A 21,400-nucleotide genomic window follows, 5' to 3' on the forward strand; every position below is an offset into this window, starting at 1 on the left:
CAATTTTCTTTAAAGGAAGTTGTTATTATTGCAGACCTATAAAATGTGTTTGTCTGTCACTGATGTAAATAGATTAAGAATTTCACGGAATTGAGGTCAATGCTCGTCCTTGAACACTCGAGTCCTTGCATGGGTCGCCCGAGGAGGAGGTTCCTAACTTGTTGCTACGGGTTCTCTCCGTTGTTCCCAGCACATGTGGTGCATCAATTAGGTGGTCATGGTGATGCCTACATGTGGCTCTTGCCCGATGGTATGGCCCTTGCCCGACCATATATTTGGAAGGGAAAAGGACCTCCCATGTGGGCCCTCTAGTGTGTTGTATAAAAAGTATAAAATAAAAAAACTTTCCTAGACAAAATATGGTATGTCCATGTGATTTGTGGCACCAGGTCACATGACAGTCTTTAATATAAATAATGCATCGTGTAAAAGGGAAAACAACCAACAAGTGAGCCATTTTGCAATAATAAAGTCGCACACAAACACATGCTGGCACCTAGGCAGCTTAAGGTGGGCAAAAGCAAGAAGAGGAGCAACTTGAAGCACAGCTCTACTCCTGTGTTTCTATCTTCTTAAGAAGCATGCTCATAGGAATTAGATGCTTTTAAAAGCCTTCGAGTAGCACATGCTTCTAATCCGGTCTTCAAACCTTGAGATTACTCTCTTGTCAATAGTATAAACAAAACAAAAAAAAAAAAAACAAGCAAAGCTAAGAGGGTTCCCCCATAGGCCCTCTTAAGGGGCTTCTGAGGGCAAAACAATTGCCCCATTGGACCCTCGCCGTTGCTTTTAATACAGCCCATGATCTCAAACACCTCTATTACTTGATGTTACATGTTATTCTACCTTTTCACCTCCTGTAAAGGGTTCCTCATTTGAATGTTGGATTCTTTGACTAGGTGGTCACATTTCTGGGGGAGAACACAAATTATTGATAGGTACTCCTACTTGCAGTGCATCAAATGTCGACATCCCGAAGTTTATGCGCATTTTCGTATACATTAAGCAGGTTATATGATTTTTATTTGCTTTGTTTGATTGTGATAACCCTTGCTTTAGCATTGGGCTCTTGAGCTGCCTACCTTGATTTGGTCACTGCCTCCTTGCCCTTGAGCTTGCAAGATGGGCTCCTACTGAGAGGAGAGAAAATGTTGTGCAGCATAAGTTAAGGAATTTCAGTGAATCCATTCTTGCATTTCCAAGGAACAATTCCAAGGGACCTCAAAGATCTATCCCATGAATTTTGAACTCGAGATTTGATACTCGAGGGAAATGGGATAGCCAATCCACCAACTTAGTACACTCTGCATTGTATGGCAGCTCAAGATGCATAATATATTGTTGGACCCTACTCAGTAACAAGTGTGGCATGTTGAAGAAAAACTCTTAACAGATAATGGTAAATAAAATGGCAATCAGTGATCTCACACACAAGTAGCTCCAGCACAAACACAAAGGGAAGTAGAATACGACACAGGACATTTAAGTTCCCCGATTTTCAATGGCTCGTATAAGCTAATAACTGTACACCCAGTTGCTCTCTTGTACACGGCATACTCAAATATGCCTTATTTTTCTTTTTCACCTATTTTTCTTTTTCACCTATAATGAATGAGGACGAACTTTTGGTTTGTCCATTTCCCAGGCTTTACAAATATCTGCCAAAATCTACAGATTAGAGGATTGTGATTTGTCCTGTTTGTGAAAATCTTTTGTGAAAGCCGTGCAAAATCACTCTTGGCCTGACTTTTGTATTCCAGGCAATCGCAAGAATCTCTGACTTGTCGGCCAGCTGCTCTCAGACATTCTCTGGTCTGAGAAACTTGTACCAAAAAATTGTGATCTAATCACGAAGGGATCCATAACTGCTATCACAAAACAGATCCTCGCCTATGTTTTCGTGCCTTCCTTGTCAAAGCTATGGGCCTGGCATGTGATGGAACCATCCCCTTCTCTTTTGATGCAGCTGAGGGTATAGATAGAACCTTATGCGGATCTCTCATCTGCCCGGACGAAGAATGTAAGAGGGATTTTTTCTGCTCCAGTACATCTTTATGATAACCCTGTCAAGGAACCACTGCCCATAATTAGCAAAAGATCCACTTAGCTGCTTACCCCTGAAATTGTGATGAATAACAAACCTGAACCACAAAATTTCGTCGTTCACAGTCGAGAAACATATTGACTCCCCAAGAAGCTTTTTCCATTAGTGTATTGCGAACGATAGCAAAGCTCAGCTGATCCCTAGGCGTGAACCGATCCACCTCATTGAACCAAAGGCACGTAAATAGATTGGAAACCGGGGTATGTTCTCGAATAATGACACAACCCTCAGGAACATCTACATAATACAATGACTAAGCATGTGATAACTAGAAATACAACAGTGAAGTGATAAACTTCAAAAAGAATGACATTGAAGATCATCAACACCAACCGCTTCGAAAAGGCGAACCCAATTTGTCAAAGTGCGTTATCCCCTCTCTTCGATAGAAGTCTACTTGTGCATCAATTGAAGAATTGTCATACTTTCCAGCAGCCTTGTTTGCCTCTGCTTCTTCAAAGACATCTAAGCGTTTGTAATGTTGAGAGATGGCAAATGTTTGATTTTGCCGCCACAAAAACCTGCAAGCATGTGTACAAGCAAACATTCCAAAATGTTTCACGTAGAAAGAAAAATAATTTTTCCACCTATTGCAGCAGACTTTATCTGATTGTATATGAAGAATTACTATTGAGCACCCATAACCCAGAGTTTTTTGCATAACCCACAAGAAAAGAGCTCCTTACTACAACAGTAGCATGTTTAACATTTATATTAAATTAATAAATTTGTCAGAAACTTCTAATCACCTTTCCAGTACTTGGTAAGGGTCCACAGCGAGCTGAAGCTTTCCATCAATCCATAATGAAAAGCGTGCATTTGGGAAAAGGCGATGAAGCAACAGCTTTGGAATCTGCAACAATAATGGACAACAGATATCATACAAGTACCATACAGCAAAAGAATCCCAAGCCAACTGTTTTTTATCTACGCATGCCCAAATGCCAACAACTAATCCGAAATAACAGGGCAGAAGACTAGCGAAGTCGACTTGCTTCAGTAGAAACATCTACTTTGCTTTGGCATACCTCTTAAAACCAAAAAGAAGAGACAAAATGAAAAGCACAAAATGATATGGCATGGGGGTAGCACCTTCCCAGGAGATCACCCATCCCAGTACTATTCCTACACATACACGAAGTTTCCACAAACTGGTCTAACCATCCAAAGACCATAACCTTAAGGGGTTAAGGAACCTCCGGTCTAGGTTGGCTGTTGGGGTAAGCAAGCCAAAGTGGTGCTTAACTAAGAGGCTTGCATAAATTGGCTGCTTACATGAAAATTATGTACGAATCTGCTTCAAGCAGATTCATAGACTTGCAGATTCATAGATACCACTTCCTATTACACCACGATTAATTGAGGTTTTTTCATCATTCTTCTACTACCTTTTGATTTACTCATCAATCGTGGGTTTTAGGTTTTCTCCATAAGGTTTTCCGATAGCTTGAGCTAGGCAAAGAGCCTCCCCTCAAGGCTCAAGCTATAGAGTTTAGGAATCTCTCGGATTCGTCCGGTTGGTCCCAGTTCTTCCCAAGGACAGGTGTTAAGGGAGAGAGGGCTGTTTTGTGGTTGTGCCCAGCCAGTGTGAGGTTGTTTTCTCATATCGGGATGTGTTTAGCCTTTGGTTTTGGCTTGGTTCCATGGCCATCAAGCTCTTGCAGGCTGGGAGTATTTTTCCAATAACCCTTGAGGGCTTTGGGTGCCCCTTTTCCAAATTTTCCTTATTTTAAAGGTCGTGGGGGCTGGTGGCCAACTAAAATCTTTGACAGTAAACATCCAATGTGTCTTCCTTGGTCATCCTCAGATGATTCCAAGTGGTAATCACATCTTGTTCTACCATCACCATTGCAGGAATATTCTCTCTCCAAGCAAGTCTCCACCATGCAAGAGCTTATGGACCATGCCGCGGTTGGCTACAAACTCATGAAGGGAAGTTGGAGTTTACCACAGAAGAACCTCCGGCCACTAACCACAACTCTCGACAAGAACGAACAAATTCTCGGGAGTCTCGTGACACCCAACCTCAAAGGCCTCGTCTGACACGACGTCAACGAGAAACCCTTTTACATGAAGGCCAATGCTTTGGATGTTTTCAAACAGGACATACATTTACTACATGTCTTGAGCGAGCCTCGACGTCTTCAGAACAACCTTCTACTCCTACGACATAACGATCCTCAGGGCCACCGCCAGCCAAGAGAGCTAGACCCGCTATTGGACTAGTCCATGATATTTATGGCTTACGCCTTGAAAGTACAAATGAATTGGGTCGAGCATATGGCAAAGTCAACGGCTTCAAAGCCCTTATTTTCTTTAACCACGGAGCTACAGAGAACTTCATCCATCCAGAATTCTTGAAGCAGATGCACTTTGATTATGATGCAGAAGGTGGAGAAATTGAAGCTGAGCTAGCCACGGGGCAAACTCAGAAAGTGGTACCGCTCATTGGTGTTCTTCCAGTGACTATCCAAGATTATCATGGAAAAGCTGATTTCCACATTATGAAGTTAGGCAATTGCGACGTTCTCTTGGGCATGCCCTAGCACGACAAGAATGATGCGACTCTCCAAGTTCGGAACCGAACCATCACTGTGACACAGAAGGGCAAGCCAATCATCCTCAAAGTTCGGTTGTCCGAACAAAGCCTTGAATAAACTCTCTAGTTGTTTTTTAGTTAGATACTTTTGAACATTGTTTGAGAAAGTATTGTTTGAAATTTGTTTGAAGTGGATGCTATCGGTTTTAAACCTATCTTGGTGCCGATTTGAATTGTTTGACTCTGGTTTTGATATTGGTTTCAATGATTGGTGAATTTACTCCCGGGTGGAGTAGTGAGAAATGTTGTTTTGGTATTGTCTGAACCTCGGAACGACGCACACGGAATGTCTGGGGAGTGTTTTGTTGTATGCTTGAAAACCTCCGAACGACGCAAACGGGATGTCTGGGGAGCCTTTCATTGTATGCTAGAAAACCTCCGAACGACGCAGACGAAATGTCAGGGGAGCGTTTGGTTGTATGCTTGAGCCTCCAAGCGACGCAGGCTACGGTCTAGGGAGTGTTTGGTTCTACCAGTCCTCTAAACTCATGGCCCGGACCTTTTTTAGGTTATTTGCAGGGGGAGTGAGGAGGTAGTCGTTGAGTAGCTTCATACCGCAGACCGTTTGTCTCGAGAGAGTGCTCAGCGGCACTATTTGTTGTGTCTGTAACATGCACATGTGAGCATTTGTGTTGCATTGTGATGTGCCAACCACTGAATATTCCTAATTGGATGAGATTGCCTAGGTATGTAATTTAAGTGCATCAAGACATCCGTGGAAGATCAGTGCGGTCTACGTGTGATGGCTAATTTTACTACGCCGGAATATCAAGAGTTCCGATCTGGACGAAAGGAGAAGCCAACTCCTTAACAAAAGAGCTGAAAGGGGAAGCCAACTACTTAACAAAAAAAGCAAACAGATAGTCCCTCAGAATATCCCTCGAAAATTTTTGAGCTAACTTGAGTTGTTTTGCAGATATGCTATAATCGCGGACGATTGCTCTCTTTCAAGAAGGGGGGATGTCACAAATTGCTGACGTGTCAAGCCATTGAAAAACGGAGCCGACTTGCACATCTTGATTCTGCCACTCCATGTCGTGTGTTGTCTCTCTCTTTCGGTTCAGTTGTTATTGAAGTGCTAAAAGTTTGTTCAATCTGTTCTTTTCTATTCACACGTGGTGCCCGTCTTGTGACACCTTCAACTGTGAGTTGAGGCTTCAAAGATTTCAGAAAAGGAGCTGACAAACAAAGCGTCATTAGAACCACAATTCAAGGAAATGGCCAAGGTGTTGTTTGAAGCACGCATCAAGGCAAAACAGCCCTTAACAGAGGAATGGATCCATACTACATCAGTCTATCACAAACAGGTCAAAGCCACACTCGCCAAGGGAAGATATACCTTGTATGATGCTAACACAAAGACATAGAATGCTCTGACGCCATATGAAATGGAGATGATGATTGATCGCAGAGAGCAGCTGGAGCAAGAAGCCATTTTTCTGCTCATTCAAAAGGATAACGGTACTGACAGTGCTCAGCATATGGGTCAACCTTTGACAATTTAAGCTCCACCTCAGGCGATTCCGAAGGCCACAAGGAAGAAGGCTCCAGATAAGAGGAAACGATGACACCAACGCATGTATGGAAAGCCCAAGAACCAACGTTTCAGAGAAGTCTGCAATTTGTTGCAGAAGAGCGTGTTAAAGGAAAGTGGGTGGATTCATACCACTTCCCCGAGGATATTAGTCATTTTCACAAGCATGCTTGGAATTTTGAAAACACTCCAAAATTCAAAGAAAAGGGGGAAGGAAATGTAGACAGTGGGAACAGACCCTAGTAGGAAATCAAAGTAATAATTAGAATTGGTAATTATTAATTACCGAGTACAGTTACCACGGTACAGTTACAGAGCACAGTTAGTTTGAGGCCCGGTTTGGTACCTATAAATAGGGCCTATTATTCATTTTGCGAGACTACTGTTACTGTTGGTATTCCAGAGTCTAGTTCTACTCTTGTACTTTTTGACATTTCCTCCTCTGAGTGTTACTTGGCTCTCAAGACTCATGGTTGTACTTGATACCTACCACTTGTACTCTCATTATCTAAATAGTCTCATGTCAGGAGCAGCGCACACAGAGCTTTGATACCAATGTCAAGTGCAACGGAAGGATTTAAGGATTTAGCTCGGATCTAGTCAGTGTAACAGGGAACGGGGAGCGCAGCCCAAACGTTCCGAAACACCGTTCCGGACGATACTTGTTCTCGAAACGGAGTTGGAAACGGAGTTGGAAACGGAGTTGGAAACGGAACGTTGTTCCGGAACGGGGTGTGTTCCGAGTAACTATGGATTTAGTACTCCGCACAAACACAAGGCTACTTTACTTCACTTGAAAAGAGAAATTGAACTGAACTATATGAAAGAGAGAGACGCAAAGAGAGAGAGAAAGAGACGCCACCATCAAGGGCCCCCTTGCTCTGATGTACTGATGTTGGGTACTGACGAGGTACCGAAGGATACTACGTAGATGCTAGATACTACGAGGCTAAGGACTTGCTACTGCGGGTACTTTGATACTTGGTAGTACGGGTTCTTGGTACTTGGTACTAAGGATTTGTCACAAGACGAGCACCACTTGCCAATAGAAAAGAACAGACTGAACAGACTTTGAGCACTTCAATAACAACTGAACTGAGAGAGAGAGAGAGAGAGAGAGAGAGAGAGAGACGACACGCGACACGGAGTGTTCGGAATTCCACCCCAGAGAGTATTGGCCCCAAACCTTGGCGTCCCTTTTGATATTTCTTTATATTGCATCAACACAATACAAGCCGATACTTCAGACTCTGCATCTTCTACAGGAAGCATGCTCGAGAATGAGCCCATGGCCTCATATTCAAAGGCCCTAGGCCCAAAAGCAATTTACATGAAAAGCCTTCAAACTCAAAAGCATCTGGTCCAAAAGCGATGCCCAAAAATTGCCTACGTAAATCATGGAAATCCGTACAACTACCACGTCAGCAACGCAAATCGTGAAAATCCGTACAGGCTGCCACGTCAACATGTCAGCGCAATTCACAGAAATCCGTACAGTCTGTCATGTCAGCAATCAGCGTGAAATCCCGAGTTGTCCGTACAGTCTGTCACGTCAGCAATCAGTGTGAAATCCCAAGTTGTCCTTACAAATCTGCCATGTCATCAACAGCTGGCTGCGTATCTTGTGTGTGTGTGTGTGTGTGTGTGATGGTCCTTCTTCATCTTCTGCTGCTTCTACCTCTTCACTTAGGCTTTAGGCCCCTCAGTTGAGATATGCACAGTGGCTCCATTCTTCAGTGGCTTGACACGTCAGCAGTTTGTGACATCCCCCCTTCTTGAAAGGGAGTAATCATCCACGATTACAACATATCTGCAAAACAATTCAAGTTAGCTCCAAAAAAGAATCCGAGGGTCATTCCGAGGGTCAATCCGAGGGACAATCAGTTTGCTCTTTTTTTTGTTAAGGAGTTGGCTTCTCCTTTCGGCTCTTTTGATCAAGGAGTTAGCTTCTCCTTTCGTCCAGGTCGGAATTCTTGATATTCCGGCGTAGTAAAATTAGCCATCACACCCAGACCACACTGATCTTCCATAGGTGTCTTGATGCACTAAAATTACATACCCAAACAATCTCATCCAATTAGGAATTCTCAATGGTTGGCACATCACAATGCAACACAAATGCTCACATATGCACGTTACAAGACACAACGAACAGCGCCACTTAGCACTCCCCCGAGACCAACGGATGAAGCTACTCGACGACTACCTCGACGATCCCCCCGCAAATAACCTAAAAAGATCCAGGCCATGAGCTCAGAGGACTGTACAACCGAACGCTCCCAAGACCGCAGTCTGCGTCGCTAGGAGGTTCAAGCATACAACCAAACGCTCCCCAGACATCGACCTGAGTCGTTCAAAGGTTTTCTGGCATACAATGGAACGCTCCCCAGACATCGGCCTGCATCGTTCCGAGGTTTTCAAACATACAACGAAACGCTCCCCAAGCATCGGCCTGCGTCGTTCCGAAGTTCAAACAATACCAAAACACTATTTCTCTCTTCTCCACCCGGGAGTAAAATCACCAATCAATGAAACCAATATTAAGACCAGAGTCCAACAGTTCAAATCGGCACCAAGACAGGTTCAAAACAGATAACATCCATTTGAAACAAATTTTAAACAGGATCACCTGTCACGTGACACATCCAACCCTATGTGTCCGTGGACAAGCTACACCAAAACAAGGTTTCCGTCAATCAAGTCAGTCTAGATTAGAATTTAGAAGTGATCTGGACCTTTTGTGAGTCTATTCGTAGACCGTGCATGCCCAGTCACTTAGTACAGACGCATATCCTCTGGTTGCACACATGATCATAAGCATTCCCATCAGAATCTATCAGATTCCATCAGAGGAATTTTCCAATGCATTTAGCCTATTTTACCTATTTTTGGCATTTTTCACTTATTAATTTAAGTGACTTTCCAACAAAAGTAGGTAGGGCAATTTGGGTAAGAAAATATATAAGCAAACCAAAGTTAGTACTAAATGGCAGAAGAGGCAGCAGGAGCTCCACCGCTCAACAGGCAACTTCTCAAGCAAGAACCCCTTGGGGCCGATTCCCGCGAGCAAGATCCATTCCCTAGCGTTTTTCATCAAACCTCAGCCTTTTCGTTTTCTGCAAGATTCCAGAGCAAGGACTGTTTCCAAGCCTAGCGTTTTTGCAAGTCCCATCGCCAGCAGACTTTGCATGCCTAGCGTTTTTGGTCCAGGACAGAGTAGCTGCAGATTTTCAGCCTTGACCAGCAGCACCTAAAACCTGCGTTTTCAGCCTTAACCCGCAGCAGGACAGCAGCGTTTTCAGCCCTAAAACACAGCAGCATCTCAGCGTTTTCCATCAGACAAATTAGCGTTTTTCAGCAGCACCAAAACAGCCTCGAAATCAGCGTTTTCCATCGCAGCAGATTTCAGCAGTGAGCGTTTTTGGACAGCAGTTAGAACCATCCCATTTTCAGCCCTATCGTCGTCATCGTCATCCCAGTTGTCGTCGTCGACATAGCCTAGATCTGCATCAGTTTTATGCATCATCATTGTACCCGTTTGTGCAATCAATCGTAGACCACTCTCGCAAACGAGTGGGGCGATCGGAGGACGGTTTTACGTCTCTAGTGTCGTATCTCTCTTCTCTCTATCTCTGTCTCATACGCTTGCACGCACAGTGTCCACTCACTTTGTTTGTGATCATAGCACTCTCCATTAAGAACGGAAGGCTCTCCCTTCCATAAGAACTAAAAGGAACCTTGAGCAAATATGGATCACTGATCTTGAGAAAGAACAACATTCATTCCGCTACACCTAACATTGGTATCAGAGCTTTGGCAACGTTCTGTATCACTCAAGGAAAGAACCACAAGAATCACAAGAATTTTTTTTGCTTCTTCCGGTCGCACGAACCCAAGTTCGCTTGGGCGTGTCGATTCCTAATCGTGTTTTTTGAAGAGTGACAGGAATCCCAAGAAAGAAGGGCTTGTCCAACCTCCCCTTGTCTCTCTTTTCACTCATTGAGAGCGGACCGTGCACTTACGGCCGGCCAACAGACATGAGGTGGGAAAAAGAAACCTTGGTGTGAGCGCAAGGCCGCCAAACAAGGGGTGCCCTCGTGGAAAGGAGTAGAACTCGGGTGAAGAGAAGATCCTTCTAAAACAAGGTTTGCAAGCGAAAGAAAACCTCAAGAACCTCAAGAACCCAAGAACCCAAGACCCTCAAGAACCCAAGTTCCTCGTGAACTCTTACCAAAGATCATAGTGCATGGTCGTCACCCGAAGCGGAATGGATACTTCGCATACAGGTGATGAGCAGGAGAGAGGCGACGAAGAGTTCTCTCCACCAAGAGATTTTTCCTACCCTCCCCCTTCGCCATCTACGCCACGAGTTGTACCAACTTCTATGGAGGCAATGGTCAAGTCGATGTTGGACATAATGGCACAACAACAAGAAACGAATCGAGTTGCGTTGGCACAACTAGCACGCAAAGCAAAACAACAGGAAGCTAAGGACCGCGAGCACGATGAAAGAAACGAAAGAATTGCCGCACAACAAGAAGCAAATCGCATTGCTTTAGAACACGAGTGCGACGAACGAAAAGAAAGAAAAGAACAAAGAAAGGAGGAAGCGGCAGCATGAAGCGTGGCCTTGGAGGCCGAGCGTGCCGCTCAAAGAGTGGCCTTGGAGATCGATCGAGAGGCTCAAAGAGAACTACGCACTCAAGAGTTGATTCAACAAGTACTTGCCTCGAAATCCGAACCAGCCAAAGATCGTGGGAGTTCCTCAAGTGGCGGCAAGCGCAAGCCACGATGCGGATTCCAACAACCCAGTCACCGAGAAGTTGACTTTCAGTAAGTATGATGGTAAGATGGATGCTACAGTTATTCATTCTTGGTTGCATCAATTTAATGCTTATTTTGCGACAACTCAGAAGACAGGGAATAGCAAGGTATTGACGGCAGCTATGTACCTTGCCCGTGATGCTATCAATTGGTACCACGCATGGCAAGAGGCACAGCTAGCCGTGCACCTAGAGGAAGCCGACGAATTCACGCCCCTTTCCTTCAATTGGGCTGATTTCCAAGACAAGCTCAAGGCGCGGTTTATGCCACCTCAATACCTAGCACGGTTGAAGGACGATTGGCGCACTCTCAAGCAAAATGGTATGCCGGTTATGTCTTTTTCTAATCGTGTTTTGCAGCTAGGTACCCAATTACGCAAGTCGGATGATGAACGCAAAGAGGCATTCCTCTATGGATTGGACGAGTATATCAAGTACGATGTCGAGGTGCTCGATCCAATCGATCTCAACAAGGCGGTAGTGATTGCTCTCGCACAGGAGATGAAGCACAACAAGGGAAAGCCTAAGGAGAACAAGACGTCCACAAGTACCTCGCAGACTTCTCAAAACCCTCCGACAGTAAGAATGGTAAGAATGGTAACTCTTCTAACCAATCTTCCAACAGTCTCTCAGAAAAGAATTCTTCCAATGAATCTAAGGGTAAGGCTCACACAATTGCTAAACCTAAGCTTACTCCATATGAAAAGGTAGCACAAGGAATTGTAGGAGGATACATCACGTCAGAAAAGCAAAGCACTTATTCTAAGGAAGGTCGTTGTTTTCATTGTCACATTAAGGGTCACATAAAAAGAACATGTCCTAAGCTCGAATCGAATGAATCTAAAGAATCCACAGAACCCACTTCCTCTGTCCATGCAATTAATGATAACACGAGTGTGCCGCAAGTTTCTCATGACCCTCCCATTGATTATTCTCTCATTAAATGTTTTGATCATATGATGGGGCAGCGTTTTGTCATATTGTTTCACCAACGTAGTATGCATGATGTGATCAGTCCCTCTCTTGTTGAGAGAACCCGCTTAGAAGTTAGTCAGAGATCTCCTATCGAGGTCTCTGGCTTTGTTCCCGATATGGACGCTCTCATCACGGAGGAGTGCCTTGATGTGTTGTTTGCAATTCAAAAAGCTGCCTTCACTAGAAGATTTGTTGTCTCTCCTCTCTCAAGATGTGATATGATTTTAGGCATTCGATGGTTTCGTGATGCTAACCCTCTCATTGATTGGGAGGCTAACACTTTCACTCTCAATGCCAAAAGTGGTTCTCCCATTGTCATTCATGGAGAGAACATTGTTCATTCTCCATCTCTCTTTGCTAATATGCAAGAAAAGATTGAACGGATTCGTGCGAAGGAGACTCTTTGTCTCTTTTTCTCCAAAGCATGACACACAGAATTTGCATGGTTGTGAGCAGCATGATTATTTGATTGAGAATGATCGACATGATGATTTGGATGATAAAGACAAGCATGATGATTTGCATGATCAAGATGTGATTTCTCACAAGCATGATGATTTGCATGATCAAGATGAGATTTCTCACAAGCATGATGAGTTGCATGAAGATGATGTGATTGTTCACAAGGATGATGTGTTAGTTGATGCTTTTTCTAGCGAAGCTAACCTCGTTGCAGATTCGATCAATCACGAAGGATCGATCTTGGCTCTCGAGCCTAGGTCCAAAAGAACCCTCACAGGAAGTATTATGTGTTCGCATGATTGATACGCACGCATTGTTCGAGTGTTTCATTCGTGATCGTTTCCTGTATTTTAGTCAGCGTCTTTATGTGATCCCTTTTCCTAGGCATGATATATTGTATGTTGAGCACGTTTCACTCATGAATGAGCACGGATGTATGCGGATTGTTCATGAAAAGCTGAAAAGTATGCATTCAAGGAAGTCACCTTTCCTGTCTCTTCCTTGGCATGACACATTCGTAGAACGAGCACATGAAAGTATGAGCACCAAGCATGGGCATTTCCGTTGTGAATTGCCAGAGTTGATTGCTCTCGATCAAAAGAGCGAGATTCGATCTCATTGTTTGCATGTGTTTGATGAACGGTTTGGCACTCCGTCTCTTTATTCATCTACATGGCTTGCACAGTCTTTCCGCAAGACAAGATTTTCTGCATTCACTTTACATGGAATGGGTATGTTCATGTTTGTGTCTTAGAAATGGTTTCAAGAATTTTCAGTCATGGAGACTCTTGAAGAAGAAAGAAGCAGGACTCTAGACGAAGTTGAAGTATCAACGGAGCCGCACAAGACTTTGTCGCTTTCGGTGCGGCCCAAAGAAGCAAGCGTTGCAACCTTTATTAAGTTCAAGTACCGCACGACCCACACATCCGAGTGGGCCGGCGAAGAGTCCCTTCTTGGATTCCGGATGCTATTGGCGATCTCCCTCGACGCCATACAATTCGGTACCAGTACCTCACTTTGAAAAGGAGGGGATGTCACGTGACAAATCCAACCCTGTGTGTCCATGGACAAGCTACACCATAACAGGGTTTCCGTCAGTCCAGTCAATCTAGATTAGAATTTAGAGGTGATCTGGCACTTTTGTGAGTCTATTCGTAGACCGTGCATGCCCAGTCACTTAATATAGATGCATATCCTCTGGTTGCACACAACATGATCATAAGCATTCCCATCAGAATCTATCAGATTCCATCAGAGGAATTTTCCAATGCATTTAGCCTATTTTACCTATTTTTGGCATTTTTCACTTATTAATTTAAGTGACTTTCCAACAAAAGTAGGTAGGGCAATTTGGGTAAGAAAATATATAAGCAAACCAAAGTTAGCACTAAATGGCAGAAGAGGCAGCAGGAGCTCCACCGCTCAACAGGCAACTTCTCAAGCAAGAACCCCTTGGGGCCGAATCCCGCGAGCAAGATCCATTCCCTGGCGTTTTTCATCAAACCTCAGCCTCGGTGTTCTCTGCAAGATTCCACAGCAAGGACTGTTTCCAAGCCTAGCGTTTTTGCAAGTCCCATCCCCAGCAGACTTTGCATGCCTAGCGTTTTTGGTCCAAGACAGAGTAGCTGCAGATTTTCAGCCTTGACCAGCAGCACCTAAAACCTGCGTTTTCAGCCTTGACCCGCAGCAGGACAGCAGTGTTTTCAGCCCTAAAACACAGGAGCATCTCAGCGTTTTCCATCAGGCAAGTTAGCGTTTTTCAGCAGCACCAAAACAGCGTTTTCCATCACAGCAGATTTCAGCAGTTAGCGTTTTTGGACAGCAGTTAGAACCATCCCATTTTCAGCCCTATTGTCGTCATCGCCATCCCGGTTGTCGTCGTCGACATAGCCTAGATCTGCATCAGTTTTATGCATCATCATTGTACCCGTTTGTGCAATCAATCGTAGACCACTCTCGCCAACGAGAGTGGGGCCTTCAGAGGAGGGTTTTACGTCTCTGGTGTCGTATCTCTCTTCTCTCTATCTCTGAGTCTCATACACTTGCACGCACAGTGTCCACTCACTTTGTTCGTGATCATAGCACTCTCCATTAAGAACGGAAGGCTCTCCCTTCCATAAGAACTAAAAGGAACCTTGAGCAAATATGGATCACTCATCTTGAGAAAGAACAACATTCATTCCGCTGCACCTTACATCACCAAACAAGTTCTCAAATAGAACTCAAACTTAAAAAGCAATCTCGACATCAAGCAAGCTCGAAAAGTCGATTGACTTTCCATCCTGAAACCTGCATCAAAAATTAGGGGTGGTTCCTTCCATAAGGCCATAGACAACCACAACATGGTCCATCAGCTCTTGGACAGTCAGCGTTCCTCTGGCGGCGATGGTAGTCCCAAGACAACAATCACACTAGACCTCCAAGGTTTTTAGCTCGAAAAGAGACACCTACTGAGAGATGTCGAGAAACTTCAAGTTATAATCTGCTAGGGTTTCCATGGCAAGCATTTCACGATACCTCTCTGCCAAAAGTTGCACTTCAAAGGAAGATGTCAGAAACCATATAACTCCGGGCAAAAATTTTCTTAAAAGATTGCCAAGTCCTTGGAGTGTGCGGCTTGGTAGCTATAGACATCAGCATCTGCATGGCACTGCCTTTGAGAAAAACAGCAGCTCGAAACAAATCTTGGATCCTTCTCTTGCAAATGATCTTTATGGCTTATGCCCTGTAAGATATGAGCGGTGAAGACGGGAGCGCGCCCGATGCACGATGTATGAAGGGTGGGAGTGGCTAATAAGTCTTGGGTCGGGCCCCGAAGATACTTCAAGTAAAATTCCAGTAGCTCTGTCTGCTCTTTCATAGGACCGGTATGCTTTCAGAAAAGCACACGCCTGATGCTCTGAGACCACTGTCACAAGACGGACACCACGTGCCAATAGAAAAGAACACACTGAACAGACTTTGAGCACTTCAATAACAACTGAACTGAGAGAGAGAGAGAGAGAGAGAGAGAGAGAGAGAGAGAGAGAGAGAACATGCGACACGGAGTGGCGGAATTCCACCCCAGAAAATTGGCCCCAAGCCTTAGCGCCCCTTTCGGTATTTCTTTATATTGCATCAACACAGTACAAGCCGGTACTTCTAGACTCTGCACCTTCTCTAGGAAGCATGCATGAGAATGAGCCCATGGCCTCATATTTAAAGGCCCTAGGCCCAAAAGCAATTTACATGAAAAGCCTTCAAACTCAAAAGCATCCTTCAAACTGCCACTGTAAATCACGGAAACCTGTACAACTGCCACGTCAACAGTGCAAATCGTGAAAATCCGTACAAGCTGCCACGTCAACATGTCAACGCAATTCACGCAAATCCGTACAATCTAGCACGTCAGCAGTCAACGTGAAATCCGGGCTGTTCGTACAAATCTGCCACATCATCAGCTGGCTACGTATCTTTTTTGTGTGCGTGTGTGATGGTCCTACTTCATCTTCTACAGCTTCTACCTCTTCACTTAGGGTTTAGGCCCCTCAGTTGGGATCTGCACAGTGGCTCCAACCTTCAGTGGCTTGACACGTCCGCAATTTGTGACAGGATTCCTATGCTGAGCTAGGCACGAGCCAAGCCAAAACACGAGGGGTAACTAGGTGCTGGGGTAATGTGTCAACGATGATGGCAACGACGACGAGGCTATGGCTGAATGCCGAACCTGCTACCGACGTTGACGGCTCGAATCTGCAACCATGACAAGGCTAAGGGCTGAATGCTATCGCCGAGGATGACAACTGGATGAAATCTGCCAACTGTTCTGGCTGATAACGCTGATGATCAAGGCTGAAAACGCTGATGGAGAGGAGGCTGAAAACGCTGGCTGTTCTGGCCTTGCAAACCCGGAGTATGCAGATTCTTCTCCTTCTGCTGCCTCCCCCCCTTCTCCTAGCGCCCAAGGCATGCATATATAGTTGGAAAAGGCTGGGTCGAGCAAGCATAAGGCCAGCCCTCACGCCCTTGCTAAATAAAATGCTGAAAATCACTTATTAAATCAAGTGCCATGCTAGAGGAATCGAGTGCCATGCTAGAGGTGGTTCACACGCGGTAAATTTCCTCTATGCTAAAATGTTGTACTGTGCAAGAGAGGGTATGCAACTATTACCGGCCTGGACGTGACGTCCTGCTAGAGGCTCACAAAGGTGCCAGGCTAGGTTTTAAGCTAATGACCCATGCTAGACTGTAGCAGAAGCATGTCCACGTAGCACAAGTGAAGTGCGCAGGTGACATCTCTAGCTTCTATTTTCAGTTCAGTCATTGTTTGATCGTATATCTGAAGTTTGCTTGTCTAATCTGATTTGACTAACTCTTAACACTCCAACCTGGAACAGTTGTCAGAAGTGACCAGCTCATTCTACTCGGGTGAGGACCTTTCAGGTCTTCCTATTCTTAGCAATCTGAGTTTACCGATGGTGTGAATCTCTTTGAGTCGAGTTCCTTGAGATTCACATTTTGCTATTCAGTTACAGAGGAAGCGATTTTACTCCAAGTTGTCTCAGTTTTCTTTTGGACTCACCCATCTCCGGTGATCTAGTTACACAAATAGAGATTGTTGGAGAGTTATGGTAGTTATTGAGGTCTAAACCTATTCACAACTCAATTAAATGAAAACTACGCTTTCACAACGGTGTCCCTGGATGCAATCTCATGAACATATGCGATGCAGACATAGACTCCTTCACAGATGCTTTACCAACAAGCACTCAAAAAGAATCCTGCTTTTTAGAAAAAATCTACATTTCTTCAAAGCTTCTCAGAACCCATCTTCATTCAAGTACTTGCATCTTCCGCATAACTATTACTCAATTTGAATTTCCCTCTCAGACCATGGAATATTTCCTAACCAATGGTTCCATAACCCATCTTGTGACGCGTCAAGAATATCCATTACTCGGTCTCTCCCACCAAACTTACAGAACAACTCCCTAGTGATGCTTTACGTCACCCATCATATGATGCACCAAAGATGTCCATTTTCGATGGCTTTCTCAATCTTGTAGATATACAGTTCTTAACTTAACAATCCTCATGTGCACAAATTTAAATGGTCCTAATTTCATTAAATAGAAATTACTTTGGCAACATCGAGAGCAATCCCGTCGTGGTGATCTTCTAGATCCGCAGTGTATGCACAGATGGAATCGCCCAGGGCAAGAGAGGGCACAATAGAGAGAAACTTGCAAAACACAAAGGCACAATAGGAGGGATGGCGATCTCATATTTACCACAAAAAAAATGCTAGTGAGAGGGAAAATGCTAGAGACAAGCTACACGAGAAGAGAGAACAAACACGAAAGAGAGAGAGAGAGAGAGACCCAAAAAGCTGGCAATCTATTGATGACACACATAAAATTGGTGGGCACCCCCTCTCTATATAGGGAGAGAACAAAAGTGCCCACCTCCCCATAAAAGCCCCACGACGCTAAAATCAGAAAAAACTCACGCAAACCCTAAAAAAGGCCTGTAGGTGGCAACCAGAGCCTGGGACTTGAGGCCACCAAGACACGACCGGCCGGAAAGATGACTAACTCTAACAGGTCTCTATCTCTTTGCATATTTAAGGTTTGCCAGTATGATTCAAAAGGGGATTAGATCTACTATGAGGGTGCCTAGGTGACAAACCGCCAACTTTTTTCCAAGAAGATGGCCTCAACGCTTCAAATCATCCTCTAATTTGGCTGCTGTTTTCGGTGGGCAAATTCAATACAAATTAATTATGTAGATTAAGCATGAGCATTTGAGCCAACCTAATGTCTGCCTCATTGTGTGGGAGCAACCCTAGCTCCTTGTCTCTTTATCTAAAGTTCCATATTCCTTTTATTTTTGTATCATTATCTACATAATCTGGACGACAAAATTTTGGTTCCATTTGATGTTCCTACCACCCCTTGGTGTTCCCATATGCCAATTTTGCGGTTCCCCCACTTTAACATACATTACGTTTGTCTTAAGAAGAAGCCATGGACAGTTCTAGGTGAATATATATCGAAATGCAATAAATGGACATCTTAGTGGGCATGGGTATTGGGTGAAAACTTTGTTCTATAAAAAGTACTATGTACACTCAGAAACGAGCATCTTACATAATTTGCACATAAAATTACCTTTCCATTACGACGAGCATCTTTATATGGCATATTACGTACGACCACAACTTTCCAAACCCCGGTTTCCTTTGCATACCCATCTGTCTTGACTTCATCCAAAGATTTTTGGGTTTCCTCATCCACAAACATAAAAAAGCAAACAGTACTCCTTGAATATGGGTTTAAATTTCTTGGCTGCTGCAGTAAGTCATAGTTACCTGCAATGCAGCACCAGGTCTTAAATCTGAAAACCCCAGCATATCCCTCACTGCAGAAAGGTAGGAAGATAGGTACCTACCAAAAATAGCTGATGCTACAACGATTCCTTTGCATCTATCCATGTCAGCAAGATCTTTTGCATCAATATCAAAACCTGTTCCAACCCCTGGTTTCACACCCCGTACAAACCTACTCATAAAAACCTCAAATTAGTTGAATAGACTGTCTATGAAGTCCAAAAATAAATTGTGTCAACTTACCCGCAATGGACATTCATGTGCTCTTGAACTTGGAAAGAGTTATTACGATCTTCTAGACTAGGATGGCCACCAAAATGGGAACCTTGAAGGCCCTCCTGTGGGACAAAATCAGGTAGCTCCACCTTGTAGGTAAGGCTTCTCACAGTTGATACATCAAGAGACATTGCGGCTGGCATTTTCTCGATGGCTTCCTCAACTGGGAGGTAGCAAACAGGGCATGCTGCAAACAGTCCACTAAAGAATGACTTCAGCAATTTGCCAGCCAAGATTTGACCTTTATCTATTTCATACAAAGCACTGAATAATCTAGCAGATAAAGCAAGCAATGTACTCACGACGGGGCCCAGTTCGCTTCTTGTCAGCAGGGGGTGGTGGCAAGGTAAATCCTTGGCAAGGATGGCCAGGTGGAAGAGGTTGATCTGAGCTAAGTAGAGACCTTGGGAGGCTGCTATGGTTTTTATGATTGGGTGGGTTAAACTCAGGAACAGTGTGAGCCTTTGATTTTACCCCTTCAGAAAGTACTCGTGTAGCCATGGTAGTTGCTTGTGTGCTTTGCACCTCCGATTCCAAGCTTCTAATCTTTCCTGTACTCATCATCTGCAGTTGCTTGCCTTCGTCTCCCTGTGTGCCTGAGTTTTCCACATCTATTTTTGATGTGTACGCTATATCCAACGTCTCTACACCCTTTGCAGCTGCTTCACTTTCCAGTTCCGGTATCTTCTCCATGTTACTTTCTGTCCGCAAAGTCTTGATCACCTCCAATCCTGTAGATATCCTAAATGCTTGTTATGTTTTCAGAAAAATTGATCCAAATCGTGCACAGTGAATTGACTGCCTATTGCTTGTAGAAAACTGAGCATAGGGAAGGGTGAACTGGCATCCTTTACAAGAGGAGGGAAGACAACACGAAGATCAACTTGCACAAATGCAGCTGGAACATTTGGATAGCGTGATTGCTCAGTCATCCATGTATTTTTAGTGCACTATCTACATGATACAATTATCCACGCTATAATTTTATCCAGGTTGTGCACACAGTTTCTCGACCACTCCTAAAAAGAGGAAACAAAAATGCTACATGCATACCCGATGGAGGAATGAAGTGGACTGATAGCCGACTCGCAATGTTGATGAGCATCAGGAAGGAGAAAAGAGAGACAAGAGCTGCTGAAAGCATCCCGACTCTTCTGCCTGTTATGGTCCGATGTAAACGGGAGAAAAACCCAGAATCACCTGGGGTGGGGCTTTTGATATGTGGCTTCTTGAAGCCTGGTGAAGGGTTAAGATGCTGCCACGTCCCATTTGCACCATGCAAGCTGACTATGCTGCTGTTGCTGCCGCTGCGCGGAAGGACGCCAAGTGGGGTCATGGCCTCCCTGCCCTTTGCTTTCACCAAGCACCCACTACATGAAACGCCAACCAGAAGTACCACATTGCATGCCCACAGCTAGTAGGAATAAAAGCAGGCTTGATCCTGCACAAAGTGATCTTGCTTCGGAAAGAACAAAATGCACAAGTCCACTTTAAACACTTGATGCTCTCCTTGATGAATCAAGAAATGAAATTGATCTCTGGTGCAAAACATGCAAGAAGAGACAGGCTTCACAACAGGAGATAGCGCTTTCTTTCTTGCTAAGATAGCCTGTTAAGAGTGCGCTCGCAGGAGCAAAGAAAAAAGAAGAGGTTCACCCATTTCAAGATAGTGGAGAGGTGTAGGCTTGATTCTTGGAGTACGATGGGTAATGGCTGAGCGCTCGGGCTAGATCCGCAACACGGCACCCTGATCAAGAAGTAATTGCGTTTTTTGTAACGTACCTTCACTGTGAGAAGACAATGCAGCCCCCTCGAGCCTCTTATATCTTGCTCCCCGTCTCAGGCTCTCAGCGTATTGCTATCTCTAGTAAGCCGCTGGCAGGCCTCCACTTCCTACGCCTTCTGCTTAGTACGGGGAAGTAGCAATCAAAGGTAGTTCAATTTGTTGCTTTTGATTTGGAGTATGCGTGTGCAACCGACCGGCGAGAGAAAAACAAGAGAAACACACACACCCATTTGAAAAGACTGGTTCTCACTGCCATTGCTGAAGATGCCCAAGAGTAGTGTATTTTCACGAGCTACAATTCCAAACTCTTTTTTTTTTTAATATACTAGAAAGGACAAAATATTACATTTTTGCGAGGCAAGCTCGTTCCAATAGAGAGGGCACAATACATTTGAGCAAATTACATCCAAACAAGCAACATGCCTCATAGGTGTCGATTACAAAAAATATATACAAAATCATTTTAATTATGGT

At 44.3% G+C, this 21,400-nt stretch overlaps 1 protein-coding gene across 2 annotated transcripts; it reads right to left on the bottom strand.

The window, feature by feature from the left end:
* Positions 1-1,476: 1,476 nt before the first annotated feature.
* On the bottom strand, positions 1,477-21,116 carry LOC147440965 (putative hexosyltransferase MUCI70). Of its 2 annotated transcripts, XM_086482748.1 has the most exons (10): positions 20,923-21,116; positions 20,194-20,581; positions 19,443-19,871; positions 19,108-19,327; positions 18,927-19,036; positions 18,647-18,846; positions 2,854-2,957; positions 2,438-2,625; positions 2,142-2,341; positions 1,477-2,063 (listed from the first exon to the last, which is right to left on the bottom strand). In XM_086482748.1, the coding sequence occupies exons 2-10, from the start codon at positions 20,474-20,476 to the stop codon at positions 1,872-1,874; spliced, it is 1,926 nt and encodes a 641-aa protein (XP_086338874.1). In that variant the 5' UTR covers positions 20,477-20,581; positions 20,923-21,116; the 3' UTR covers positions 1,477-1,871. The 2 variants fall into 2 exon arrangements, with proteins under 2 accessions (XP_086338874.1, XP_086338873.1); XM_086482747.1 differs by having other exon boundaries at positions 20,194-21,116.
* Between the last annotated feature and the right edge of the window lie 284 nt (positions 21,117-21,400).

Source organism: Adiantum capillus-veneris, chromosome 15, assembly GCF_014529385.1.
Source record: "Adiantum capillus-veneris isolate H3 chromosome 15, ASM1452938v2, whole genome shotgun sequence".
Classification (NCBI taxonomy): Eukaryota; Viridiplantae; Streptophyta; class Polypodiopsida; order Polypodiales; family Pteridaceae; genus Adiantum; species Adiantum capillus-veneris.

Coding starts and splice junctions, on each gene's coding strand:
- LOC147440965 (XM_086482748.1), bottom strand. CDS start 20,476: ATGACCCCACTTGGCGTCCTTCCGCGCAGCGGCAGCAACAGCAGCATA. Junction 19,872..20,193: donor CCACTTCATTCCTCCATCGG/GTATGCATGTAG, acceptor GGATATCTACAG/GATTGGAGGTGATCAAGACT. Junction 2,342..2,437: donor GGGTTCGCCTTTTCGAAGCG/GTTGGTGTTGAT, acceptor TGTATTATGTAG/ATGTTCCTGAGGGTTGTGTC.